The 27684-nt window shown below is 36.1% G+C and overlaps 1 protein-coding gene and 1 long non-coding RNA gene across 5 annotated transcripts in view; one reads left to right on the top strand and one right to left on the bottom strand.

Moving 5' to 3' along the window:
• The window catches only part of LOC141371927 (uncharacterized), a 36448-nt gene extending 33743 nt beyond the window's left edge, over window positions 1-2705 (bottom strand). The window contains exon 1 of the long non-coding RNA XR_012377277.1: window positions 2521-2705. This is a non-coding gene — a long non-coding RNA (uncharacterized lncRNA). The remainder of the gene's footprint in view (window positions 1-2520) is intronic.
• Window positions 2706-2713: 8 nt separating this feature from the next.
• SPDL1 (spindle apparatus coiled-coil protein 1) lies at window positions 2714-22844 on the top strand. 4 transcript variants are annotated; one of them, XM_073890097.1, is made up of 12 exons: window positions 2714-2858; window positions 7061-7242; window positions 8870-9046; window positions 11727-11921; window positions 12493-12642; window positions 12739-12837; window positions 12916-13026; window positions 15183-15323; window positions 15739-15842; window positions 16843-17030; window positions 19120-19459; window positions 22029-22844. In XM_073890097.1, exons 2-12 carry the CDS (start codon window positions 7084-7086, stop codon window positions 22174-22176), a joined length of 1812 nt encoding a protein of 603 aa, XP_073746198.1. In that variant the 5' UTR covers window positions 2714-2858; window positions 7061-7083; the 3' UTR covers window positions 22177-22844. The 4 variants fall into 4 exon arrangements, with proteins under 4 accessions (XP_073746198.1, XP_073746204.1, XP_025722846.1 ...); XM_073890103.1 differs by lacking the exon at window positions 22029-22844 and adding an exon at window positions 20537-21347; XM_025867061.2 differs by lacking the exon at window positions 22029-22844 and having other exon boundaries at window positions 19120-20513.
• The last annotated feature ends 4840 nt before the right edge of the window (window positions 22845-27684 follow it).

Below are 27684 nucleotides of genomic sequence, written 5' to 3'. Positions count from 1 at the left end.
ATAAATTATGGAACTTTGTAGATCAATCCAGTTCCTATTTGCAAACTGTGTCAGAGTCCTGGGCTTGTTCTTGCTTGATCCCCCCAAAACTATCTTGGAACTTTACTTAATAATATGAAGGAACAAGAAAGTCTAAACCATACTCTGAGTAAGGATTTATTATTTGGTAAATGCCTCTTTCACTAAATCCTAAGTCCTTTGAGGACAAAGACTATTCCCCTATAATACCAAAAACAAATTTAATTATTCAGTAAGTTCATATCAAAATACACACAGGCTTTCAGTACAGTGTAACACTCCTTCTACACCATTTCTGATAACCAATCCTCTCATTTCCACTGTAACAGTCATAGTGAAGGAATGATGGCCAGTGCACAATAGCAGTCTCTTCTAGTTTTGAACAGCTATAATATCAGGAAGTGTGCTGGAGAGGAGGGTTGTTCTTTCCCAGCATCTAAATTCCCTTCCCATGCTTGGTGAATCCACTACTCTGTGTGAGGAGGCAAAATCCCATCTCACATTATATAAACTGAAAATAAAAGATATATGCTTTTTCCCCCCTGATCCATGGCATTTAGTGCATGGTATGTGAAACTCATCTGGGTATGTGCATCTGTATCGGGAACTATGAATCTTAAGCAAGTTATCCAAACAAGCATGAACCATCTAGAATTCATTTCATTTGTGACATCTAGTGTCCACTGGTGGTAGTGGTAGCACCTTACCCAGACTGTTCTAAGGAATGACCATAATTATAATACAGGTAGCTTGTATGATTTTGCTAATGTTGTCTCCACCCTTTGAATGCACTCCTCCTTAGCTCAACCATTCTTCAAGGCCCCGCTCAAGTGCCACCTGCACTGTGACACATTAATGGAACAGCCACACAAAACTGACCTCTCCCTTTAGTGTACGGTATATGGCATTTATATACAGCCCTGTAGTTATTTATATTTGTTTTTTTTTAGTCTCCTACTATTTTGTGAACATCTTCCAGAAGTGGTAGAGATTATCACATTTCTGAATTCCTTCCACTGTGCTTAATACATTATGGCCACTTGGTTAATAGTTTAAAATATTAAAAATTAGATTTGGAAGAAACATTAGTGAAATGTAGGTCTACCTTCTCATGTAACAAAAAAGAAAAATGAAGTTCAGGTACATTTTAGATTACCTAATTTCACTCAGTCATGGTTGACTTAGGCTAGAATGGTGTCTTACTTTGAGGAATTCAGTTGAAGAATCTTTGTTAAATCGTAGGGAAAATGGAATTTCATTTACTCAAAAACATGGGGGTGATGACAAATGAACAAGCATCTCACTCATTTAGAGCCCAAGTACATCTGCTAGGCAACTTGAAGGTATCATTGTTGCCAGTCTTCAAACCTAGATCAATTCTTGTCTGGCCTAGCTCAATCAGAACTAAAAGTCCACAAAGGAAACTAAAAAGAGGAAAGCAAGGAAGGTGTTGCACCACAAGACCTAAACCCAGACTCAATGAGAGTAATCAACTCTGTCATAATACAAGAGAAGTGAGGATTTTGCAAGACAGAATTCACTGGTGATGTTCAGAAGAGCCATTTTACTGGACCTGTGGGGACCAAAACCAGGTGGGAAAAAATGCTAGAATGAAAGGTAAGAAAATGAAGATAACCAGTCTAATTTTTTTTTTTTTTTTTTTTTAGGAATTTTGTTACCAAGGGAAGCAAATAAATGGAGAGGGAGCTGACTGGAGTCAAGGAAGATGAGAATTATTTTTCAGATGTCAGTCATTACAGCATGTTTATTAGGTAAGATCCACCAGGGAAGAAAAAACCTGATTACGAAAAAGAGAGGAGCTATGGTCAAGGGCTCAAGTAAGCAAGAAAGATGGTTTCAAAGCACATGACCTATCATATAACAGCTACTCGGACTCAGAAGTGCTCAGTAAATGTTGGCTAGTGTTATTTCTGATTGCTTAAATTTTAGAATAGTGAATAGCCATCAGGCTTCCAAAACATAAATTCGTTCTTTAAACACACACGCAAAAGCCTGGCCCCTAGCAGTAGACTGCATTAGTTCAAATTCTAGTTCTACCACTTGGCCATTATACTTTTCTTCCTCGGGCTGTTTTCCTCACTAGAAATAGAGGATAATAATACCTACCTCCTCAGGCTGTTTGTGGGCTTAACTGAGATAATCCGTGTAAAATTTAGCACTGTCCTGGCACATGGTGAAAGCTCAAATGTTAGTGCCATTATAATGATAACTGCCATCCTGTTCTGTAACAGTAAGTGTGATACTGTCCTATGATGAGTTTAGGCACTGTCACACTGATTCAGATTCCTGGAACCGTGGAAGATATGCCCTCAGGGCGCGCGCCTGCCAACCTGCGAGTAGGATGCCGGAGGCCTGCACACCTCAGAATTCCCCACCGCCTCGCCTTCTAGTGACATTGTCTCTCCAGAAAGGTACAGTCGTCAGAACAAAACAGAAACAAACGGCATGGCAACTAAAAGTAGACATGGGGAAGACACGTACAAAACCAAGCTTGCGTAAAGCTGACCAGTTAAGGGAGCTACGTCGGCACCGGCACCTAGTCCCCAGCACGCTACGTGCTTCTGCGCAGGCGCGGCAGAGAGGGCGGGGCGCTGGATCGGACGTTCCTCCGTGTTCTCCCTCCGCGCGCGGCTTGGGCGGAACATCTCGCGAGATGTGTGAGTTGTCGCGGGAACAGCATTCAAAAAGCCCTGGCGCTTACCCGAGAGCTAGCTGCGTGAATGGGCGGGCGTCTCTAATCGTGGGTGGTGGTACCGTCGTGAACCTGGTTGCCGTGAGCCCTCGTCACGAGCCGCCGGCTGCAGCAGCAGGAGAAAGGGGTGAGGAGAGAGGTAGGGGCAACGGGCCTGGAGGGAGGTGCGTGTGGAGAGGAGCGGTGGGAGCCGCAAAGGGATTCTCTCTGGGGCGGGGGGAAGCAGGGCCTCGGGAAACCTGGGGTCTGGGTCACGGCGGAGGCCCCTAGCTTCTTCAGCGGAACCCGGAGTTCTCAGCTAGGTTCCGAGCCGGTCTCAATCTTCTGTTGGGCTGTGTGCCCCCACCCCCCCGGGTATCGTGCATCAGTAAGGAAGGCCGGGTCGCCTGCGCGGTCCACTATGGTAGCCACTAGCCACATGTGGCAGTCCAAATTGAGAAATGCTGTAAATATAAAAATGCACGCTGAATTTCGAAGACTATACAAAAAGAGTAACAGTCCGTTAAGAATTATAAAGGTTACATATTGAAATGCTAGTGTTTTGGATGGATGGGTTGAATAAAATATTACTAAAATGAATTTCACCTGTATTTACTTTTCTTAACGAGGCTCCTAGAAAATTAAAAATGACATAGCACAACGCGCATTCTTTTCCGTTGGACAGTGCTGCCCCAGACAACTGCGTGTCAGATTCTAAGTGCTTATCATCCCTTAGCTGGTTTAATCTCAAAACCCCTGTTAGGTAAATGTTACTGTCTTTATCTTATGGATGAGAACCCAAGACCTTAAATAAGTCGTCCAAGCTCATGCTGCCAGTGTGTTGCGGAATAAGAACTAAGGCAGCCTGAATTCCTGAGCTCCCTGTCCTAAATGCTTTGTGCATGTTATGTTTCTGAGAGGCTGAACACAAAAGTGGTTAGGAGTACCAGACTTTGGAGCTAGACCCTGGTTCCCCATCTCAGCCACTTACTAGCTTGGTAACCCTGGGCAAGTTACCTAACCTTTCTGTGCCTCGGTTTGCATATGTGTAAATGGCGGAAATACCTTATATTTCATGGGGTTGTTGAGTTAGATTATATATGCAAAGCACCAAATAAAATGTCTGACATGTGTTAGGTATAGTTATTCAACCCAGGTACCTCTTTGCAGATTGACAGGTTAACTCTTACTCATGCATTAGACCTTTGCAAAAAAGTCACTTCCTCAGGGAAATCTCTTGTCCATACTCCCTTGCCCCCACCCCACTTCCCAACTTAGAACAGCGCCCCCATGTTATAGGTTCCCTCTTGCGCTTATCACACTTAAAAAACTTTACAGTTAAGTTATTTGATTTAATGCCTTTCCACTAATGGACTGTAAGAGTCAAGAAGGTAGGGACATTGTCTAGTTTTGGGGTCCACATTGTGTCCTCAGTTATAGCGCAGTACCTGAGACATAATAGGAATTCTAGCAAATCTTTTGAAAGAAGGAGAGCTAGTTTTTTTGACTTCCTTGGACATTGCTGGCTGGGATGTCTTGAGGCTAGCTCCCTTTTTTTCTTTGGTAAATGTTGATGACAATGTTTAACTTAGGCCCATCAAAAGAATTAAATGAGGTAATTCATTTGACGCACTCTGCCTGACAAATGGTAAATCCTCAATAAATACATAATAAACCAGTGCAATAACTAGTGCCTAGCCCCATCACCTACAGGCTTTGGAAAGGTCTTGTACTTTATTTTTAAAGATTCTATTTATTTGAGAGAGTGAGAGTGAGCAATGGGGAGGGGCAGAAGGAGAGGGAGAGAGAGAGTCTGAAGCAGATTCCTCACTGAGTGAGGAACCCCACGCGGGGCTCAGTCTCACAACCCTGAGATTACAACCTGAGCCAAAAACCAAGAGTCAGACCCTTAACTGACTGCTCTACCCAGGCACCCCAGAAAGTTCCTGTATTTTAGAGCAGTAACTGCCAGCCTTGGATAACAGGATACCCTTTTTTTTCCCTCTCTCTCTTCTGGAACCATATATCTCCTCCTTCATCTTCATTTTTAATGACCTTGCTTCCTAATTCACTGATAAATTGGAGCAGTTAGAGGGGCACTTACTCAGATTCCCACCACTAATCTACCTACTTATCAGTGTCTGTACCCATATATTTTGCTTTCCCTTACTTTAGATGAAATATTCATGCTCCCATCTAAAATCAGCCCCTGTACATTAGACCTTATTCTTTTTCATCACTTTAGCAGTTCTCCATGCCTTCTATATCATCAGTTTTTCTTCTCCTGAATCTATCCCATGACATACAAGCATGCTATTTTTTCTTAAAATATTGTATCTTAAAAAAGATAAACTTAATCCTACTTTCCCTTCAGCTAATGCCTCATTTATCTATTCTGCTTGGCAGCAGAACTGTTTCCTGTTTTCCCACCATTCTCTCCAGCCCATTTCAGTTGTCTTCCAGGATAATATGTGCTCTTGGTTTTCTTCCTACCTCACTGGTCATGCCTGAGTATATTTTGCTGTCTTCTTTCCCACCTCTTAAAGGCTCAATCCTTGGTCCTCTTCTCTTTAATTATGTTCGTACTCTGGTGACACCAAGACTCAAGGATTTATGTTAATAACTCCTAGGTTTATATTTCCAGCCCAGATCCTTCTCGTATTGCCAACTCGTTACTTGATACATTTCATGTCCAAAACATAAGCCCTTGATTTTCTTTCAAAACAATTTTTACTCATAATTTTTGATGATTCAGCTGATGGTAAATTTGCTCTATTAGTTGCTCAGGCCAGAAGCCTTAGAGGCTTTTTTGACTTCTCTCTTTTTCATACACCCCCATTTAATTTTTCAGAAAATCATGTTGGCTTTACCTTCAAACTATATGTGCAGAATCTGATCACTTCTCCCCACCTCCTATACAATCACCCTTGCGTAAGCAATCATCTCACCTGGTCTTTCTGCTTCCCACTTGGTCCCCTTCGAACTATTCAACATAGCAGCCAAAATGATCCTTTTTAAAGTATCGACTCTCTACTCCAGACTTCACAATGACCCCCAGTCTCACTCAGAGTAGAAGCCAAAGTCCTTGTGATGGCCTCCTTTGCCTATTCTCCCCCATTACTGCCTGTGACTTAAACTCTATCTTGTTCATTCTTTGGGTGTTCTTCCACTTTAGTGCTACCCCTCTTCCTCTACTCCTTGTTCTTTCCTGAAATAGATACATAGCTAATTCTTTTATCCTCTGCAAGGTTTTTTGTTCTTTTTTTCCAGAAATCACCTTGAGGGCTTTCCCCCCAACACTTATTTTAGATTTCATCCTAGTTGCAATACCCCGACTTCTTCCAGGTTCCCTTATCCTGTTCTTTTCTTTCTTTACTTTCTTATACATGTAATTATGATACTATTATTGCTTGTCTTCTCCCACTGGAAGGTAAGTTTCATGAAAGAAGAGCGCTTTATTTTTTTTGGCTCATTTGGCTTCTGATGGATCTGAAATGCCCAGAATGGAGATCAGCACATAAGGCTTTAAGAAATAATTGTTGAATGATGACTACATTGTCTGGGAAGTGGGGAAACAACCTTATTAACGGCCTGTTGCTCTTTGAATGCAAAGCTGAGTTTGAATCTGGCCTAAGAGATGGAACAATTTGAAAAGGCTGATGAGTAAGGTTGAATTATGTGGAATGTTTCTATATATAATAAAAGTCCTTCATTGTTTAAGTCCTTGATTGCAAATCTAGAATGAAAGAAATGTTTTTAATTACTCTGAACATGATTCTGTTTTTCATGTCTTCTTATAAATAATGGAAAATACTAGTGAACCTGTTGTCAATACAGCAAATTTAATGTGTTCAGGAAGTTAACACTGTTGTGAAAAATTGTGGACACGATAGTCCTTGCCTTACAAACCTTATTCAAAGCTGCATTTTTATATTTTAAGTAGCAGTCGTGTTACTATAAATTCTTAATTTCTTTCATTGTGCTCTTAATTTGGTTACCTGTATAGTGATATAAATATGAGACCCACCCTACCTCAGCATTTAAGGAAGCTTAGCACACAAGTGAACAATTTCCTGATAAAACTGCATTTCTTAGAAACAAAGTTAAATGTGTTCAATTTTTTTTTCTTTGTTTGATTTGGTCTCAAATCAGGTGAAAGAATTATCAGACCTTGCTTTTAGAACAGGAATGCAAATTTGACCACCTAAAAGCCAGTAATAAAATCTTCAATGCTGTGTTTTTTACATGGCAATAGTATTGGGGGGAAAGATATATATGTCTTTTATTATTGTTATCATTGTACGGAATATTTTGTTTAAGCTTAAGTACTTTCATTTCCTCTATTTACAGTAGATTAAAAACAAAAAAAAAACATGGAGACAGATATAATTGCAGATCTTCGATGCAAGCTCAAAGAGGTCGAAGAAGAGCGACTAAAAGCTGCACAGTATGGCTTACAACTAGTGGAGAGCCAAAATGAGTTGCAGAATCAGTTGGATAAATGTCGTAATGAAATGATGACCATGACTGAGGTAGGACCCTGGACTCCTATGTTTACAAGGTTGTGCTTAGCTATTGAACATTAGTATTGTCTAGCAATTATTATTACTATTAGTTTTATTCCTTTTTGAAGATTATAGTTCTAGTTCTTATTCACCCCTATCTCTAATAAAGGGGACTAAACTGAATGAATTCCTAATATTCTTTCTGACCCTGTGTGTTCTGAATTTGAAAAATCAAGTTACTCTTTTCTTTGCACATATCGGATTTTAGATTTTGTTTTATCTGCACTATTCCTTGGTGACCTCACTTGTTTCATAGCTTTAGATAACATCTAAATGCCTTATGACACTACACCAAGTCCTTAGTTTATCCCTAAAGTCTAGACTTGTGTATTCAATTGCCTACTAATGGACATCTCAAACATAACATGAACAGAATAGTTGATTCCCTGCCTGCTAACAACATTCTCTTGCAATTTAGCTTACTTAGTAAATATATAATAATTTGAGCCAAATTTCAGGGAATTTTACTACATATCTTTGTGGCCCTTATTTCTCATGTTTGATCCATCAACAAGGTCTAAGAACCTGACCTACAAAACATCCATCTGTGCTACTGCCACTCTAATTCAGACCACCATCATCTGTCCCCTAAATTACTGTAGCCTTCTAACCAGGTTGCCTGCTTCTCTCATTGCCTTTCATACCGTTCATTCTTCACACAGCAGCCACATGGCCATTGAAAAATAAACGAAAGATCATGTCACAGTCCTGCTTTTTTAAAAACACAGTTATGACTTCCAATTATATTAACAACAAAATCCAAACTCCTTACTTGGGTTTGCAGATTCCTGTATGATCTGACCCATGCCAACCTTTTGACCTTGTTTTAAACTACTTTCCCTTGTGCTTAGCTATACTAGTCCTGCCTTATGGGCTTTACATGAGCTGTTGCCTTCATCTGCATTGCACATCCCCTCACTGTCATGAATTGTGTCCTCAACCTTTAGGTGTCTGTTAAACATCACCTCAGCTGAGAGGTCTTCCCTGAGTGTTTTGTAAAGTTGCTATCATTCACTAATTCAGCTAATTAACTCCAGATTGTAAGCTCCATGAGAAAGGGAATTTTGTCTGTCTTGTTCATTGCTATATGTGTAATGTCTGGCACACATTTATTGAAAGAATGAATTAATCTGTTTTATGTACTAAATGCTCAGTAATATGTTTAAACTTTGATCTCAAAATTTAAGTATAGCAAAAAAGATAACTTGCTTATTTTTCTCTGATTTAATCTAGTTTTATTTTATCTTATTTGAAAAACTTATTGAATGAGTTTGAACTAATGCTTTTTTAATCTTTAAACTTCCCTGTTAGAATGGCGCGTGGGTGACATGTTGACATGCCATGGAACACCTCTTACTTCCTTGACAGGGTAGGGTATAGAAGCAATTACCTCATCAGTGGCATGGACTAAACCCCTCGGGGCTTTTCTTAAGACTGACTGGCTACAGAGTTATTCCAGGTCTACATGTGGTTGTTACTTAGAAAGCAGCAAATATGTGAAACAGGAATGAAACAGTTGAAGGTGAGAACTGTTTATATGTGGTGGCTTTAAGTTATTTTTATGTAATTGAATTATAATTGAATCTGTTTTCAGGATTATGAACAAGAAAAATATACTCTTCAGAGAGAAGTTGAGCTTAAGAGTCGAATGTTAGAAAGTTTGAGCTCTGAATGTGAAGCTGTTAAACAACAACAAAAAACACACCTGGAGCAATTAAAAGAACAACTGAGCAGAAGCCATGGACAAGAAGTAAATGAACTAAAAAATAAGGTTTGGATATCTATGTATGTCAAAACAAAAATTTCATGTTCATGGAGTTAGCAATATGTAAATTTTAGGTGATGAAGATTTTCTTAATGCCATCTATGCAAAATAGCTGAGATCAAGGCTCCATCATCATAATATTGGGAGTGGGAACACTGAGAAACAAGAGTTTACCTAAGGGACGTGTATTAATAACATTCTACTAATTAAATACAATTATTTAATTTCAATAACTGGATATTGTTATGGCATTTTAGTTTAGTGAAAAGCATGACTTTCTTGCTTACAGTGCGTAGTATGGCAGTCCCCTTTCAGAAAGACTAGTGTCCTAGCTTTCACTGAAAGGAGTAGTACACTTTGTAATCCTACAAAAGAAACCAATAGTTTATTGTAAATTAATGTACATTAGAATTGATACTTTCTAGTTTGGTTATTGAAGATAAGCTAGTGACATATCTGCCTCTTACGACTCAGTAAGGAAGGTACAATTACTGTCTGTGGATAACAGATGAGAAAACCAATGTTTAAACATACTGAATAAATTAGACAAAAATCACAGAAATCAGTCAAGATTTGAACTGGAGCTGTTTGATTCCAAAGCCCACGTCACTAAAACTAACGACATGTTACACTGGCTTCATTTCACACATTAAAAACACGTTGTCCATTCTTTTTCGGTTACCCCCAACTATCCAGTTCCTTCAGGTTACTTCAAAAGAATCCAGAACCTTTATCATGGCTCTTCTTTGTATAGAGTCCATACTTTCCAGACCCTTTTCTACAAAACCTTAACTGACTTTGGGCCTGTTTTCTAATTTTCCATGTTTTGTGTAGCATCTTTTAAGATTTGTCCATATCTATACCACCTATACTGTTAATTTCTTTAAATTAACTCTCTTTTTAAATGTTTTCTCATTTTAACTAATGATATTAATGAAATTATATATTTGAACTGGTTATATTTTTTCCTAAATTTTAGTCAGATGAACATGGCTATCAAAATCCCTTTTCATATAATACTTAGAATCTTCTTGCATTCATACTGGCAAACAGTAATCCACCTTGTCTGAAACTAATCTGAGTTGAGACACCAGTGACAGATAATGATTCCTGCCCCGCCCCCCCGTCCCTGCCATGTTATTTTCATTTTAGCAGTGGCTTTCATTACCTAAACAAAAAAGACTAATGTAGAAAATATTCATAATCTGAAGCAAGGCCATTTATATAAGAGATGGCTTTTTGGTGAGCAAAGACTAAATTAGTCAAAAAATATTTTCAGTCTTAATGGATGTTCTCAAATCACCTCTGCCAAAATTTTAGAGTTATATTTGATATCTTTTCTTTCTTTCTTTCTTTCTTTCTTTCTTTCTTTCTTTCTTTCTTTCTTTCGAGAGTGAGCAAGCGAAAGAGCAAACATGATTAGGGGCAGAGGGAAGGGGAGAAGCAGACTCTCTCAATGAGCGGGGAGCCCGATGTGGGGCTCAATCCCATGACCCTGGGATCATGACCTGAGTCGAAGGCAGATGCTTAACTGACTGAGCCACCCAGGCGCCCCTCACTTATTTCTCACAGTTACTCCTTCAACTGGTTCTAAGAACTTGATCTACAAAGCATCCATCTCTGCTGCTACCATTCTAGTCCAGATCACCATTCTCTCTCCCCTAGACTACTATTGTAGCCTTCTATCCAGGCAACCTGCTTCCATCTTTGCTATTCATACCATTCACTCTTCATATAGAAGCCAGAGTGGCCAAGAGCCCAGACATACTTTGATTACTTGTATGGACTATTTGTATGTTTGTAGGACAACGCATATCATTGTCGTAAGATGCTTAGCCTTGGCCGAAGAGGAACCTTAATAGTCTCATCATGCAGTAAATTTAGGTCAGTCAGTGATGTTTTTCAGAAAGATAGTCACATTTCAACACAGATCGTTCAGCTGAAATTTTTTTTTCACATCATGAAAATAGAAAAAGGAAAACAAGTCAAGAGGCTCTTATTTTTTTTTTTTTAAGATTTTATTTATTTGAGAGAGAGAGAATGAGAGAGAGCACGAGAGGGAAGAGGGTCAGAGGGAGAAGCGGACTCCCCACTGAGCAGGGAGCCCGATGCGGGACTCGATCCCGGGACTCCAGGATCATGACCTGAGCCGAAGGCAGTCGCTTAACCAACTGAGCCACCCAGGCGCCCGAGGCTCTTATTTTTTAAATAGAAAACAGATACCAGGATATAGAATGTTGATACTTCATTGAAGATAATTCAAAATAGGTGATAATTACAACCCTGGACATAAAGCAAAAGTTTTTTCTTGATAACAGAAATTGTTTAGTGAATGCTAGGCATCATGCGGAATGTTTTACCACCCTGATCTTGGGTGAGAGCCACAGTAACCCAGTAATGGTAGATACAGTCATTCACAGTTTTTACCTAGGAGGAATGAAACAGCTAAATCTAGGCTTGACCCTACAACTTCATCCTTCTGCTATAAGTTTGTTTCCCTTAAACTGTATATTTTAGTTTTCCAAGATAGAGAACTATATGAAAGTGTAGTTTTGTTCAGCTTGACTGTCTTATAAAATAGTTATTCTGTGGTTACCAGAATAATTTATACTGTAACTGTATATTCTGCTGGCCTTCACTTACCTTTTGATTTTTTAAGATTGAGATTTTTTCTTTTTTACTTTAGTTAGAAAAACTGAAAGCCGAATTAGATGAAGCTAGGCTTAGTGAAAAGCAGTTGAAGCACAAAGTAGATCATCAGAAGGAACTCCTTTCATGTAAGTCAGAGGAAATGAGAATAATGTCTGAGCGTGTACACGAAAGCATGTCTTCAGAGATGCTGGCTCTTCAAATTGAGCTGACCGAAATGGAAAGTGTGAAGGTAATTTTTATGGCATTTATGTTCTTAGATTTGTTTTTTTTTTCCTTGCATATTTTTTTTATACGTTTTTGTTATAATTCTTAGGTAATTTTAAAGCTGAAATATTTTTTGTCTTAACTTCAATGTTACTGATTAAAAAATACAGAGTTTTTCGGTGGATTATTCATTCATAGTAAAGTTTTAGATTATGTGATTATGTAAAGCAGATTACCTTTAGATTAATGAAACCTCTGGGAGAATTTAGAGTCATTAACTCTGATCCTAGTTTGTGTCATAAAAACTCTATATAAAACATTGGTTTCATGGAAATTGATATGCATATGAATGTAGATTTTTTTCACTGCAGGCTGAGGTTAATTAAAAATTAAAGGCTTAAATTTATAGGAAAGAAAGATAGCCTTTCATTTGGTTCCCTGCTGAAAAATTTAGTAATTTTTATTCTTTTATTATGCAACTGCTGACTAACTAGTTTTAGTTTTGGCTGTAAACCACTTCTGACAGATAAACTGAGCAGCTGCTAAATGAAAGATTATTCAAGAGCTTTTCCTCTTTTTCAATTCCTATTGAATAGACCACCCTCAAAGAAGAAGTGAATGAACTACAGTACAGACAAGAACAACTAGAACTTCTTAGTACTAATTTAATGCGCCAGGTAGACCGACTTAAAGAAGAAAAAGAGGAGCGAGAGAAAGAAGCAGTTTCTTACTATAATGCCTTAGAGGTACCACGATTAGAGTAACATTTTTTCCAATTTATAATGAGTTGATTCCTTGCGAATTTAACCTCTATTAGCTAAATTGTTTTCTTTCAAATTTAGAAAGCTCGTGTAGCAAATCAAGATCTTCAGGTGCAATTAGACCAGGCACTCCAGCAAGCCTTGGACCCCAATAGTAAAGGCAACTCTTTGTTTGCAGAGGTATGTAACAAATACTCCATTGATTAAATTGGCATTTCACTTAATACAAGAGTAATTAAACATGTTAATATTTTCTAGGTGGAAGATCGAAGGGCAGCAATGGAACGTCAGTTTATCAGTATGAAAGTCAAGTATCAGTCACTAAAGAAGCAAAATGCATTTAACAGAGAACAGATGCAAAGAATGAAGGTATAAGGTTATCACCATCGAAGGTTTATTAAACTGATTTTGTATCCACGTTATGTGTACAGATACATCAAAGAAAGCATCTTTTCCTTCAAAGAGTGTACTTAGTTATTTCTAGAACTGCATTATTTTGGAAAAAGTATCTTTAGATTGACTAAAAGATCTATTATATTTTATTTCAAAAAATTAATCCTTCAGTAGGTATTTGTAGTAGTATAGTTAGCATCTGTTGATTGATTTTTTTTAATGGGTACTCAATAGCTTTGTGATTGATTTTTTTTTTTTTTAAATGGTTACTCAATAGCTTTCCCAGAAATATATAAATCTTTATGTAACGGAGAAAAAAAATTTCAAAAGTTTTTATTTCCAGCTGTTGGCCTGGCATTTCTTAGCACAGGCCTAAGGTTTCTACTTCAGTGAAAACTAGCTCTCTCATCATTCTTCAGTTCTCCTGCAAAGGCTTATTATAGAGTGAGATTTGGATATCCTCTTCTTGAAGTTCCTCAAGTCAAGCATATAGGCCCATTCAATTTAAAAAAAACTTTTTATTTAAATTCAATTTAATTAACATATACTGTATTATTAGTTTCAGAGGTAGAATTCAGTGATTCATCAGTTGCATATAACACCCAGTGCTCATTACTTCAAGTGCCCTTATTAATGGCCATCACCCAGTTGGATGGTGAGATTTAAAAAGAAATAAGGTAATAATTAAACTTTGGTGTTAGATCAACTTGGGATTGAATCCCTACTTCTGTCACTTGCTAGCTATGTGACCTTGGACAAGTATTTTTACTTTTCAGAGCATCATCACTTGCCTCGCCTATAAAGTAGATATGATAGAACCTGCTTCTTAAATTGCCCTGGAATTAAATGAAAGCATAGTAAAATGCTTATACAGTGCTTGGCATATAAGGAAGTGCTGATAATAAACAGCTGTGGTTTTTAAAGGATTTCAGTGGTACTGCCTGGTTTACCAAGACTCCCCTATCCAGGAATGATTTTTTTGTGAATTTTCTCACATTTCTGTTTTCTTTCAGTATTTGTTTGGCTACTATTATTAATCTTCAGATGTTCCCATGATATTCCAAGTTATCTTTATAAACAAGTAGCATCTGAATCTTCTTAGACTCCAGTCTGAAGCAGGAACAGAAAGTGGGTCCTTAAAAATGTTAAAAGTTGGGGTGTCTGGGTGGCTCGGATAGTTAAGCTTCTGCCTTCAGCTCAGGTCATGATCCCAGGGTCCTGGGATCGAGTCCCGCATCGGGCTCCCTGCTCAGCGGGGAGCCTGCTTCTCCCTCTGCCTCTCTCTCTCTGTCTCTCTGTCTCTTATGAATAAATAAATAAAATCTTTTAAAAAAATGTTAAAAGTCATCTTTCTATTTTCATAACCATAACTGCAACCATATATCATTGCTTGTGTTACTCAAAACTATATTTAAACTCTTGGCACTTTTTAGAACTCCAGAAATTTCTGAAGGCAGAAAGGAATGGTAGTTTTAGATTCCAGTTAATTTCCCTTCAGTTGGTATACAACTCCAGGTTTAGGTGGAGTCATAATTAGGTAAGTTGATTGCTGCTATTAAAAAATAAATACATTTATATTTGTATTGAAGATTCCCTCGGTATCCTTAGGTGTCTTTTACCTTTGTTTTCCATCCTTGTCATTTGTAAGTCTCACCATTATAAATGTGAGTAGCTTAATAATTTCCTCCACTTAATACTATTGAAGTTAATCAAAATTTTTGAGAAACCCCATCAGACCCTTAATGACAGTGCATATGATGAGTAAAGCACAACATTATAGCATTTGGACAAGTTTATTTACCAGTTAAGTGATGCTTCTGGATCATAGCCATTCAGTTCAATTTTACATTTCACTAGAAGTACAAATAATTGTTATCGATGTCAGATATTACTCCTAAGTACTCAAATAAGTACTCGAGTTATAGCTGTAACTAAACTTATTGATATAAATATTTTCAAATTATTAGATTATTAAAGTAGACATAGCTATTGGTTTCCAAACTGAATTCAATGTGACGTAGTATAGAATATGCGTTGTACCAAAATATAGTTACCAGAATCTTCCTCTCCCCTAACAGTTCTCTGTTGGGGGGGTGGGCACTAGGGTGGTAATTTTTTTTTTTTTTTCCTAGTTACAAATCGCCACATTGCTACAAATGAAAGGGTCTCAAACTGAATATGAGCAGCAGGAACGGTTGCTTGCTATGCTGGAGCAGAAAAACGGTGAAATTAAACACCTCTTAGGTGAAATTAGAAATCTGGAGAAATTTAAGGTACATGTAACTCCTTTATGCAGCCAGATTTGGTTTGAATATCTTAAATCAGTTGACCCTTGAACAACACAGAGGTTAGGGATGCCCAACCCTGTGTAGTCAAAAAGCTGCATAACTTTATGACCCCAAAAACTTTATATGAGTAGCTTACTCTTTACTGGAAGCCTTACTTACAAACAGCCGATTGACACATATTTTGTATGTTATACATATTATATACTGTATTCTTTAAGTTAGAGAAAGTAAAATGTTATTAAGCAAATTGTAAGGAAGAGAAAATACATGTATAGTACTCTACTGTGAAAAATTCACATGTGAGTGGAGCTGTGCCATTCAAACCTGTATTGTTCAAGGACAACTGGATTAACCTAATTTGTTATTGATCTTAAGTAAAAACAATTGTTGTTTTCTTTAGAGTTTATATGAAAGTACAGAATCTAAACTTTCTGCCAGCTCTGGCGCTCCGGCAGATAACACCTATTACATGGATTTACTTCAGATACAGCTCGACAACTTAAAGTAAGTGCTGGGTGCTTAGAAAGATGGACATTCTCTTGACTTGCTTATAATAAGTACTGTTAGTGACTACAAATTTTTGTTTTCAAATTGCCTAAAGAAATTCCAGAAAAGAAAGACAACAAAAATATCTTTGTGTAGCAAATAAGATATAATCAATATATACTTAGTGCTGGTTATTGAAGAAAAAAATACTTTCAATGAATAAATATTTTCATTTCTCCATGTTTAGCATTTTAGATTGGTAAGTGAAAAGAACTTTGACATAGAAAATGTTCTTACAATCTAAATTTTTCAGGAACAAATATCTAATTTGAAACTTAAATTATTTACACATGCATTAATATGGAAAGAATATTTTCCTCCTTTCCTTTGAAGAATGCATGACATTTTTTTATTTGAAAGTGCTGCTAAAGCTTATTTTGTTTGTTTTTATTTTTTATTTTATTTTTTTTTTAAACGATTTTATTATTCGAGAGAGAAAGAATGAGAGATAGCACGAGAGGGGAGAGGGTCAGAGGGAGAAGCAGACTCCCCGCTGAGCAGGGAGCCCGATGTGGGACTCGATCCCGGGACTCCAGCATCATGACCTGAGCCCAAGGCAGTCGCCCAACCAACTGAGCCACCCAGGTGCCCTGTTTGTTTTTAAGATTTTTATTTATTTATTTATTTGAAAGAGAGAGAGAGAGCATGAGAGGGGGAAGGGTCAGAGGGAGAAGCAGGCTCCCTGCTCAGCAGGGAGCTGGATGTGGGGCTCAATCCCAGGATCATGACCAGGATCATGACCTGAGGCAAAGGCAGATGCTTAACTCACTGAGCCACCCAGATGCCCCTATTGTTTCTTTGTTACTTAAAACCCCAAGGAAGTATATGTTTATCTAAGAATTCGAATATGTAATAAATGGTTTGCACTAACAGTGTTTTATATATATGTATATAAAACACTTATGTATATTATGTGTTATTTTAATATTCCTTGGTTCTCCTTTTTTTATTTATATAGCAAAGAAAATGAAAGCACTAAAGGTGAATTGTCCATACAGCGAATGAAAGCATTATTTGAGAGCCAACGGGCTTTGGATATTGAGAGAAAACTTTTTGCAAATGAAAGATGCCTCCAGCTCTCCCAAAGTGAAAATATGAAACTGAGAGCTAAACTAGATGAGCTAAAACTGAAGTATGAACCTGAAGGTATGCATGTCTCATATATTTTGTCTTTTTAAATTATGAGAAACTCTGAGAAATCATATCAGGTCTTTTTTCTTACTACAGCTTTATGCAAATCTCATTACAAACTAATTTGTGGTTATGTATATCTAATAAATTTACAGCTACAAAATGTGTAGGAAAATTCAAAGAGAACTGAGTACTGGGTATGTATGAATATAATAGGTATTCTGTTGGATATCTGTATATTAGAACCTTGATAAGGTTTGAAAACCTTAGAGACTTTTCCATTTACAATTACAATATCTTATGCAGTATGTCAAAGAGTTTGATTTTGTTGAAGCAACTGATGTTTGGGAGCTGATTTAGTTAATATTGTTTATAGAACACCTAAAATAATGGAGACTTAAACAAGATAGGTATTAAGTCCTTCCATTACAGAAGTCTGGAAGAGGCATTCCAGGACTGGTCGGAGTGTCACGATCTAGGCTTCATTTGTATTGTTCTTCGGCATAATCTTTGAGCAAAATTGAGTCATGTGGCCTTATCTACCTACAAGAAAAGCTGAGAAATGCAGCGTTGATTCTCAGGAGCCATGTTCCCAACGACATCTTGGGATTTTCTTTTTTTAAGTGTAACAGACATCTAATATTCTCTTAGTTTTGGGTGTATATCATAACGATTCGGTACTTATACATTACAAAATGACCCCCCATGATAAGTCTAGTTACCATCTGTCACCATGCAAAGTTATTACAATATCATTGAGTATACTCTTGGGGGCTCTATTATTGAGGAAGACTAGTAGGATAGAAATTAGAGGACAACTAGCAAATATAATCACTGAGGTAGAAAATAGCCTTACCACAAGGGCTCTGCATGTTATACACTAAAAAGAGTGATTTTACTGTTTGTAAATTAAAAAACAGCCAAAAGTAAAAAAGCCCAAGAATGCAATGGTTCTTAGACCCAAGAAAAGTGTTATTACACGTTTTAGGTTATAGATTTTCAGCCAGTTTTTGCCCCACACTGTTCACATGCCTAAGACTATTATTGTCTCAGTGACTTGAGGGATTCTTAACTGTAGTGGGGAGATTGTCAGCAATAGTAAGGGTTTTAATAGTTTAAAAAGGCTTCTCTTTCATCCTTTTTCTCTTCCCTGATCCTAGTAGGCTTTCCTAATTAAGGATTATACATTATGAATTTTGGAAGTCTGCTGAAATGAACACAGCAAAGAGGGAAGTATAGTGAATCTAGTTGATATGGGGAGCAGTACAAGCGAAAGGGAAAATAATGATTTAAAAAGAACAGTGTAGAGTAGGAACACCAACCCCATGTCCAACCATGATTTTTCCAACTTTACTAACGTTTTTGATTTTGAAAATGAAAGACACATTGGTATGGGTTAGGGAAAAGGTATTGGAACAATTAATTTAGTGACTGTAAATAGACCTGCATAGGGGATGGAATGATGTTATGTTAGGCAGTGGGGGTAGAAGGCTATTGTCATAGTCTGCAATGAGATATACTGTGTTTTGAATTTGGGAAGTATCCATAGTAGAAGTACTCAGATTTTGAATATAGTTTGTGGGTGGGGCTAATTGCCACAAGTTGCTATAGAGAATTTAACTTGTTCTTTGCATGTAATCATTACAACAGTGGAGTGGATTTTTTTTAATCCCCATTTTACAGATAAAGAAAATAAAACTCAAGAGATTAGTACTTCCTCAAAGTCACCCAGCTGCAGGGTGCTAGTATGGAATTAGTACCTGGATTCCTTGACTCCTAGCCACTGTAACCTTTCTTACCTCCCCACTGAAGTCTTATAAAGCCCCATGTAACTTTTATCACAATATCAGAACATAAGTTTTCCTTGCAAGAACTAAATCTTTTGAGTTCCCAAGGAAAAATTTATAGCCAGATAACCTTTAAAAGATAGTTAATGAAGTCCTTGAAAAAAGAAAGGATAAAAGATATCAGTAAGGAGATATGTGGGTTTCAAAAGAATGAAGAATAAGAAAGGAAAAAACTATAACCAGTTCTATCTTTTTATGTTTACTGTCTTTGTTTTGATCTCTTGACTGAATATATTTTTAATGGTTTTTATTCTCAGAGAAAATTGAAGTGCCTGTACCCAAAAAAAGGCGGGAGGTCCTGCCTGTGGATATAACCACCCCTAACAATGTATGTGCCAAAAGTGCTGTTGGGGAAGAAGTTTATAGATTACCACCTCAGAAAGACGAGGCTCAGTGCTGTCCAAGCAATTCTGAAGATAACTTGCAGTTAGAAAAGACAGTTTCTATAAATACACCAGGAATCAATCTCTCTCCTCACAAAAGTCTGCCCATGGACATTCAGCCAAAGAAGGAAAAGAAATGTGTGAAACTTACAGGATTTTCAACTGACTCTGAAGCCTTAAGTGAAAGAAGTGGAAACACCCCCAATTCTCCCAGGTCAGTGTCCTCTTTTCTTCAGGGCAACCAGCAGACCTCTCCATCTCTTCTCTTTCGCTGCATGAACTGTGCTGTCTGTTTCTTTATCTACTTTCTTAGTATTGCATGTAGTATAATTCCACAGTTTCATCTGCCTACATTCAACTTTTCTAAAACTTTAAGAAAAACTAAAATGATTGCAAAGGGAAAGAACTCCTGAATAAGGGAATTATTTTCAAAAGTCATACTGTGCTCTTTGATGAAACAAAAATATCACAGTCTAGTATATCTCTGAATGTTTTGTTGGTTTGAATAAATGTACAGTTGGTTATTTTTTCCCTAGTTCAAGAGTGGCCATGAAAGAAAAATTAACTTACCTCCTAAAAGGGCTTTCTAGTGATCTAAGAAATTTCAGCTTTCTAGAAAACTGTTAGGTGAAATTTTTTTTTGGCTTTTGAAAATGTTTATCCTAAGTCTTTAAGAATGAGCTTTGATTTTGACATTTTTAAATATCAAAGGTAATTCATTTTCATTTTATATCAAAATTCAAAGCCTCTAGTTTCTATGTATTTCAGTTTGTGACTAAAAGAGGAAGTGTCAGACGTATATGTGTATAGGAATTAAAATTTTAAGAGCCTTATCTTTAAAAAAATTATTGAGATAAGAAGATAAGAGAAAGTGAGTGAAAGAGAAAGGTAGGTAACAGTGACTGAGGCTAGGGTGGAATAAGACACAAGCTCGGGGTGTATACAGCGGAACCAAGGGTAGGGCAAAGAGAAATGAATGAGGAAAATGGAGAAGGTAATAAAAAGATGATAAAGGATGTCTGTATGCAATGGAATAATAGAGGCATTTAAAACAAATATCTTTAGACATTTAAAAAATTAAGCATATTGATGTGAAAATAGCTTGGATTGTCTGATTTTGAAAGGAGATCTTTAAAGGGCTGCTAGGGCTACATGAGTTGTAGATGGGAGAGTAGAGAATAAGACATTTTACAAGTGTGCATTTGAGTTAATATACTCAGGCATAGCCCAGCTTTTTAAAGGGGCTGTTTTGTATGTTTTATCTGATTTTTTTTTTTTTTTTAATTTAAAGTCTTTAGTGTTATTAAAGGTGGTGCTCTACAGTGAAAGCATCTAACAATGTGAGCTGCTGTTACTATTAGGAGAAGTACAGTTGACCCTTGACCAACACAGGTTTGAACTGCGCGGCTCCACTTATATGCGGACTTTTTTCCCTAAATACATTGTTGTAAATGTATTTTCCTTCTGATTTTCTCTTAAAACATTTTCTTTTCTCTAGCTTTACTTTAAGAATACAGTATATAGTATATATATACAAAATATGTGTTAATTGATTGTTTATGTTATGGGTAAGGCTTCCAATCAGCAGTAGGCTATTAGTTAAGTATGGGGGGAGTCAAAAGTTATACAAGGATTTTTGTGCAAAGATCGGTGCCCCTAACCCCTACATTGTTCAAGGGTCAACTGTAATTTATAACTCCATTCCTTGAATTTTTATATAATAACATTATAAGTCTCATAAAATAAAAGTTTAATATTCTCAAGGAAAAAGTAACTTCAAATGAATTTTGTCTGACATACACACACGCACACACACACAGAGTTCCAGGTAGTTCTAAAATGAACTCAATAGGTTATGCTTGCATATATGTGATTCATGGTGTAAGTGTGCTTGACTGTTGTGTATTTCTGGAGGTAAAGTTCCAGAATTAATCAGTGCAGACCTTGCTATCTGTGTTGTCTTCATTTCTTTTTCTGCCTTTTTTTGCTTGATAAAAGTTACTTAAGCGAATGTACTTAGCTACTTGTTTGACTCAAATTAAGTAGCATGTTGGAATTTTGTCTGGCAAATTAAACAAAAACAAATAAAATATCACAAAACATTTGTTTTTGTGTATGTGTGAGTCCATCTGCTAACTTAAGATATTTCCAACCTTTTGCTGTCTGCATGATTAACGTAGACACACAATCCTATGATAATATTGTAACAATAAATACGGGTTTACTGGGGACTACACTATTGCATGTTTTATAAATTGATGCTCTTAGTATAAAATCTTTATAAACCTTTTAAAATACCTTTCCACTGTTTATTTTTTCTTAAATTATTATTCTAGTTGAAATTCAGTTTTTGTTTTTTAAGACAAATTGGTATGTATTCATGCAGCCCAGGATTCCATGTTATTTTTATCTTGTGTTTGCCTTTTGTTATATCATGTTAACGTTAAAATTGTGCTCTAGCCTTTACATTTTTTTGTTAGGTGTATTATCATCATAGACACCCCATTATATTTTAATTCTTTAATTTAGGCTTTGCCATGACTTTTATCAACCTTAAAAATATCATTTTAGGCATTTAAAAAATTAAGTCTGTTGATATAAAAAAGTTTCTTTTAGAGAGGCAGTGACTTAGTTCTTAATAGTATTGGAGTCAACTATAATTTTCTCCTCATATACATAAAATTGATCACGTTTCATTAGAGGCCCATTATATGAGAGGTTTGTTTCTTCTTTAATTTTTTTAACCGCATTTGAATTCAGAGTGGATGCTTTAATGCCTGTAGGTTAGCTGCTGAATCAAGGCTTCAAACAGAAGTTAAAGAAGGGAAAGAAACTGCAAGCAAATTGGAAAAGGAAACTTGTAAGAAATCACACCCTATTTTATACGTTTCTTCCAAATCAACTCCAGAGACCAAGTGCCCTCAGCAGTAAAGACATTTCTTTAATGAGAGTAAGGTACCACTTGCCCAAAAAAGTTGATTTGGAGCTTAGTTAAGATTGTCTTCATCTGAAATATACAACGTTGTAGATTATTTCTTTCTACCTGTTATGCCAAGACCTGGAATTTTCATGTTCCTTTGACCAAATGTTCAAAATTTGGTTGCGATTCCACCCAGGAGAGTTCCTTAAATGATGACTCTTCATGGAGCTTCTGTGAATTACGGTGAATAAACTGGTAACTGAAGGAAAGTGTTATAAATCTATTTGTTGCATTGTATATGTATTTTTTAAGTGTTATTAATACATACCTTCAAAGCCACGTATTTGAAAAGAGAACACAGAATTAGCTATTAACTATTATATTTTTCTATGTACTTTTTAATGAGCTTAGTTTTTCACTCTATTATAAAAAGAGAAAACTTGGTTTAAAAATATATATTATATTGTAACTAGGTTTTGTCAGTGTTTTAAGTAGGTATGTCCATCTTTGTATCCATGTACATGATTTAAATTTTATGTCTCAAGCATATGAAAAATATAATTTTGAAATTTAAAATAAAACAATTTATCCCCTTTCTATTTTGTTTTTTACTCTGTATAGATAACACATTATTATCAAAAGGGGATAAAAGAAGTAAAATGAACTTCACAGATTCTTAATTCTCTGGCACATATAATTTTTATATTTATACATACTTAATATTATATACATATATAATACATATTTTTAATTCTAAACTTTCCAAATAAAGACTTTTTTTTTTCCCCTTTAAATGATTATAGCCTGGTCTACAACTTAATTTCATGTATACTGTAGGTGGGTGTATTTATATATAAAGAGGGATAGTGGTAGAGGGAGGGAAGGAGAGTTATGTTAAGAACCTGGTTTATGTGATTATGGAGGCTGGCAAGTTCAAAGTCATCAGGGTGGGCTAGCAGGCTGGAGACTCAAGGAAGAGCCAGTGTTATATATAGTTCAGGTCCAAAGGCTATTTGCTGCAGAATTCTCTCTTGCTCTGGGGAGCTCAGTCTTTTTGTTCTAAACAGGACTTGCACTAATTGCAAACTACTTTACTCAAAGTCCACAGATTTAAATGTTAATCTCATCCAAAAACACTCTCATAGAAATATCCAAAATAATGTTTGACTGCATATCTAGGCTCTGTGACCCTACCAAGTTGACACATAAAAATTTTTTTTAATTCAATTAGCAAAGGTATAGTACATGATTAGTTTTTGATATAATGTTCAGTGATTCATTAGTTGAGTATAACACCCAGTGCTCATCATATCACATGCCCTCTTTAATGCCCATCATAGTGGTTTACATAAGTTTATTGAAATATATTAAGTAAAAGGAAATTGCCTCCCACTTGTAAGAGATTAAATAAACTTTTAATTTTCTGCAAAAAGCATACTCTAAGGAATTTAGAGATTTCACATTAAATAATACCTCTTGCAAAAAGAAGTAGCTGAAGGCACCAGGAAATGAAAATTTTAACCTGAGGATAATAAATAATTGACTGTATTCATTGCATATTATAGAATGTAGATCAATTCCTCCCAATATTAAGTTTTTACTATTAGCTGTGTGCTAGGGGCATAAAAATAACCCTTTAGAGTTTACAGTTTAATAGACCCACATAAATGAATAGTGGTAGTGCTATTATTACTAGTAGTAAGACTTATATTTAACATTTGTATAAATCTAATGTCCAAGCATTCTTCTAAGCCCTTTCATATATTACCACATTTAACCCTCCAACATCTCTGTGAGTTAGATATTGTACTTAGTTATCCTCATTTTATAGGTGAGGAAACCAAGGTCAGAGAAGTTACTTATCCAAGGGCACAGGTGTTAGGTGATGAAAAACATGTGGTAGAGGTTGTTAATAGAGTATACAAAGTACTGTAAGAACAGAGAAGGAAACAAGAAACTGCCTGTAGGCTTCTTATATTTTTGTCATCTTTAAGATTGTCTCAGAGGTTTCCTAAGTCATGGAGAGAATAGCACTATAGGTAGAAGAAATAGCTGTTCAAAGAATAAAGGCATTAAACAACATCTCTAATCCTGCAGATAAATTGAGCAACTGTGATTAAAGGTTGAAGAATAGGGATGACAAAAGAACCTTATCCACATACCTTCAGCTTTATCATGCTTAGAAACTGAGGCAATCCTGTTGAGTCTTGAGTGTTTTAAGAATATATTTTTGAAAACCACTGTAGATGATGAATAATTGATAGAACAAAGCAATTATTGAATAAATTGAAAAGGTTGAATAAATTATTGAAATTACTTTTAGTTAAAACACTCTAGAAGCATAATGGAAAATTGGGTATAGAAAAAGATAAGAATGGAGGCAGGAAAGACTAATTTGACCATTTGATTACTCCAGGTAGGAAATACAGGTGGGAGCTGAGGCAGTGGCAGTGGGAATGAAGATTGGTGGTTGGATTCAAGATACTGCTTAGAGAAGCAAAGCGATCAAGAGGTGTTGGCAAAATAGGATGTTAGACTATTTAGACTATAGGGGTAAAAGATACATCTGATTGGGTAAGTGATGGTGCTAACAGAAAAGAGGAGTGAGAGATTTTTCAGTTTTGAGGAGTACTTTTATTGAAGTACGAGGGGGGGTGTCCATGTTTGGGATAAGGGTTGTATTCATCTATTTATGTAATCAAAAATAAGTCTGTTTATCAAATGCTTTTTTTTCTAAGGAAAATGTAAGACTTAAAACTCTATTCTAATAGATTTTTTGAAGCTAATTTTTTGTTGATTTGCTAGGTGTTTTACCTATGTTATCTCTTAATACCACATAGTTTAGCATAATAGTTAATGTTGTTGCCCTTGTAGTTAGACTGTCTGAATTGAAATCTCAGCCTCTCCACATAAACGTTAATTAGACGTGGGCAAGTGTATGACTCTGGGAATAGTTTAGTTAACATTTTTTAAAATATTTTAATTTTTTAGTAATTATCTAAATATGGGGATCCAAAGTAAAATCTAAGAAATCTAGCTTCAGTTCCTGTTTCCTCCTTTTCCACCAGGAGCCACTTATATTTTATGGTTTGTTTTTCCTTTTTTTTTTTTTTTTTTGTTCCCTTAACATAGGAGATATACACAGGCAGGTTGGTAGAATCTTCATCCTCTTTCTTAGATAAAAGAATACTGAGTAAGGCCAGAGAAAAATTGTGGATAGGAAACCAAAATCCAATCCCTTCACAAAATCAGCCAATAAACTGACAAGGATTATTAGAATTAACTTTACTGGACTCTGGAAACTAATCAAGGGCTTAAAACAGTCAGGTGAACAATTAAGAAAAATCAGTGAGTTTTGACATTTCAGGAAATTTCTGATGAGTGACTTGCTGACCACTAAGCTAATGGAGCAGAGACTTCGGTGGCCACATACAATAAAGAACATAAGACTTTACCAAATTGGTGCAGAAAACTCATTTTAAAATCACAGAAACAACTAAAGCAATTACAACAAACTGGGGAGGGGGAATATATAATTTCTAGAGTTGTCACATGGTAATACTAGAAATGCCCAATTTTTGACAAAAAATTTCAAGGCATGCAAGAAACAAGTATGGGCCATATATGGGAGGGAATAATAAACTGTCTATAAGGAAGCCCAGAAATTAGACTTATTAGACAAAAACTTTTAATCAATAATTTTAAATATGCTTAAATTGCTAATAGAAACTATAAGAATAATGTCAAAGAGAGTATCAACAAATTGTAAAAAGGAACTAGATAGAAATGCTGGAGTTGAAGAGTACAATAATAAAAGAAACTCACTGGAGAGGTTCATTTGGACAAGTAGAAGAATCAGCGAACTTTGAAGATTGGCTAATTGAGATGATTCAGGCTGAAGATCAGAAAGAGAAGATTATTAAGAGAAATGAACAGGGCCTAAGAGGCCTGTAGGACACTATCAAGTATAGCAACATTTGTGTAAGAGAGAAAGTGCAAAAAGGTTATTTGAAGAAATAATGGCCCCCAAATTTCCAAAATATGAAAGACATTAGTATATGAATGAACCAAAGATGGCCTCTGCAAATTGGTTCCTAGTTTGTGTCTTCACTACAGGCTGAGACCTATTAGCTCAAAAGCCCCACCAGTGCCAATCTCAAATGTTTACACATCCAATTATTTTAAAAATAGCAGAAATAAGCAGATTCTTAGCCATTTAGAGCTTGTGTCTTTTGCATACTCTGCAAAACTGACCACATTAGTTGTTGCCTAATAAGAGAGGCCCTTATAGTTATAAGGTCCTAAGCTGCTGTTGTCCTTCAGACATGGAGACTCCCACCAGTTTGCTGAGCAATATCCCCTAAATATATAAGCTCTCTCTTCAGTGCCCTTCTCTGCTAGGAGTTTCCTTATGCTCTCCTTCTTGATGGTGGTCCCTGCCCTGGTAGCTTCTGGACATTCTCATCCCCTGAGGAACTTCCTCACGCAGGCAACACTGTCCAGGTGCCACCCAGTAAAGCTTACTGTGTGTTAACTGCCTCTCATGGTTATATCATTTTTTTTCTTGATCAGTCCCCAAATCTCTCACACCCCCTACAAACATGAATCGTAAAATGGTCAACCCATCAAGAAGATGGGACAATAGTAAACATGCACCTAAGAAGAAAGCCCCAAAATACATGAAGGAAAAACAAAGAATTGAAAGAGATAATTCAACAATAATCATTGGAGATGTTAGCACCCACCCTCAATAATAGAATTAATATAAACAAGGAAACAGAAGACTTGAGTAACACTATAAACCACCTAGACTTCGCAGATATATAGAACAGTCCATCCTACAACAGCAGAATACATATACTTCTCAAGTGTACATGGAACATTCCATAGCATAGACCATATGTTATGCCACAAATCAAGTCTCAATAAATTTGAAAAGTTAAACACAAAAAGTATCTTCTCTGACCACAGTCAAATGGAATTAGAAATCAATAACATAAAAGAACCTGAAAAATTTGCAAATATGTAGAAATAACACAGTCTTCAGCAGCCAGTAAATTAAGAAATCACTAGGGAAATTTAAAAATACTTTAAGATGAATGAAAACAAAGTTCACACTAAAAAACTTATCGGGTATAGGAAAATCAGTACTTTAGAGGGAAATTTGTAGCTATAAATGCCTACATTGAAAACAGATTTCAAATCAATAACCAAGACTTTTACTTTGAAAAACTGAAAAAGAAAACTCACAGAAGGAAGGAAATCAAGATTAAAGCAAAGATAAATGAAAAGAAAACAAAGAGAATCACTGGAACCAAAATTTCATTCTTGAAATGATCAAAATTGGAAAATATTTAGCTAGACTGACCAAAAAAGAAATGAGGGAAGACTCTAAGTACTAAGGTAAGAAATTAAATTGGAGACAGTATTACTGATCTTACAGAAATAAAAAGGATTATGAGAGAATACTATTAACAATTGTATGCCAACAAATTAGCTATCCTAGATGAATTGATCAA

The sequence above is a fragment of the Callorhinus ursinus genome, unplaced genomic scaffold (assembly GCF_003265705.2).
Source record: "Callorhinus ursinus isolate GAN/ISIS: 27379988/994484 unplaced genomic scaffold, GSC_fseal_2.0 scaffold3, whole genome shotgun sequence".
NCBI lineage: Eukaryota > Metazoa > Chordata > Mammalia > Carnivora > Otariidae > Callorhinus > Callorhinus ursinus.
This window is presented reverse-complemented; position numbering and strand designations above follow the sequence as displayed.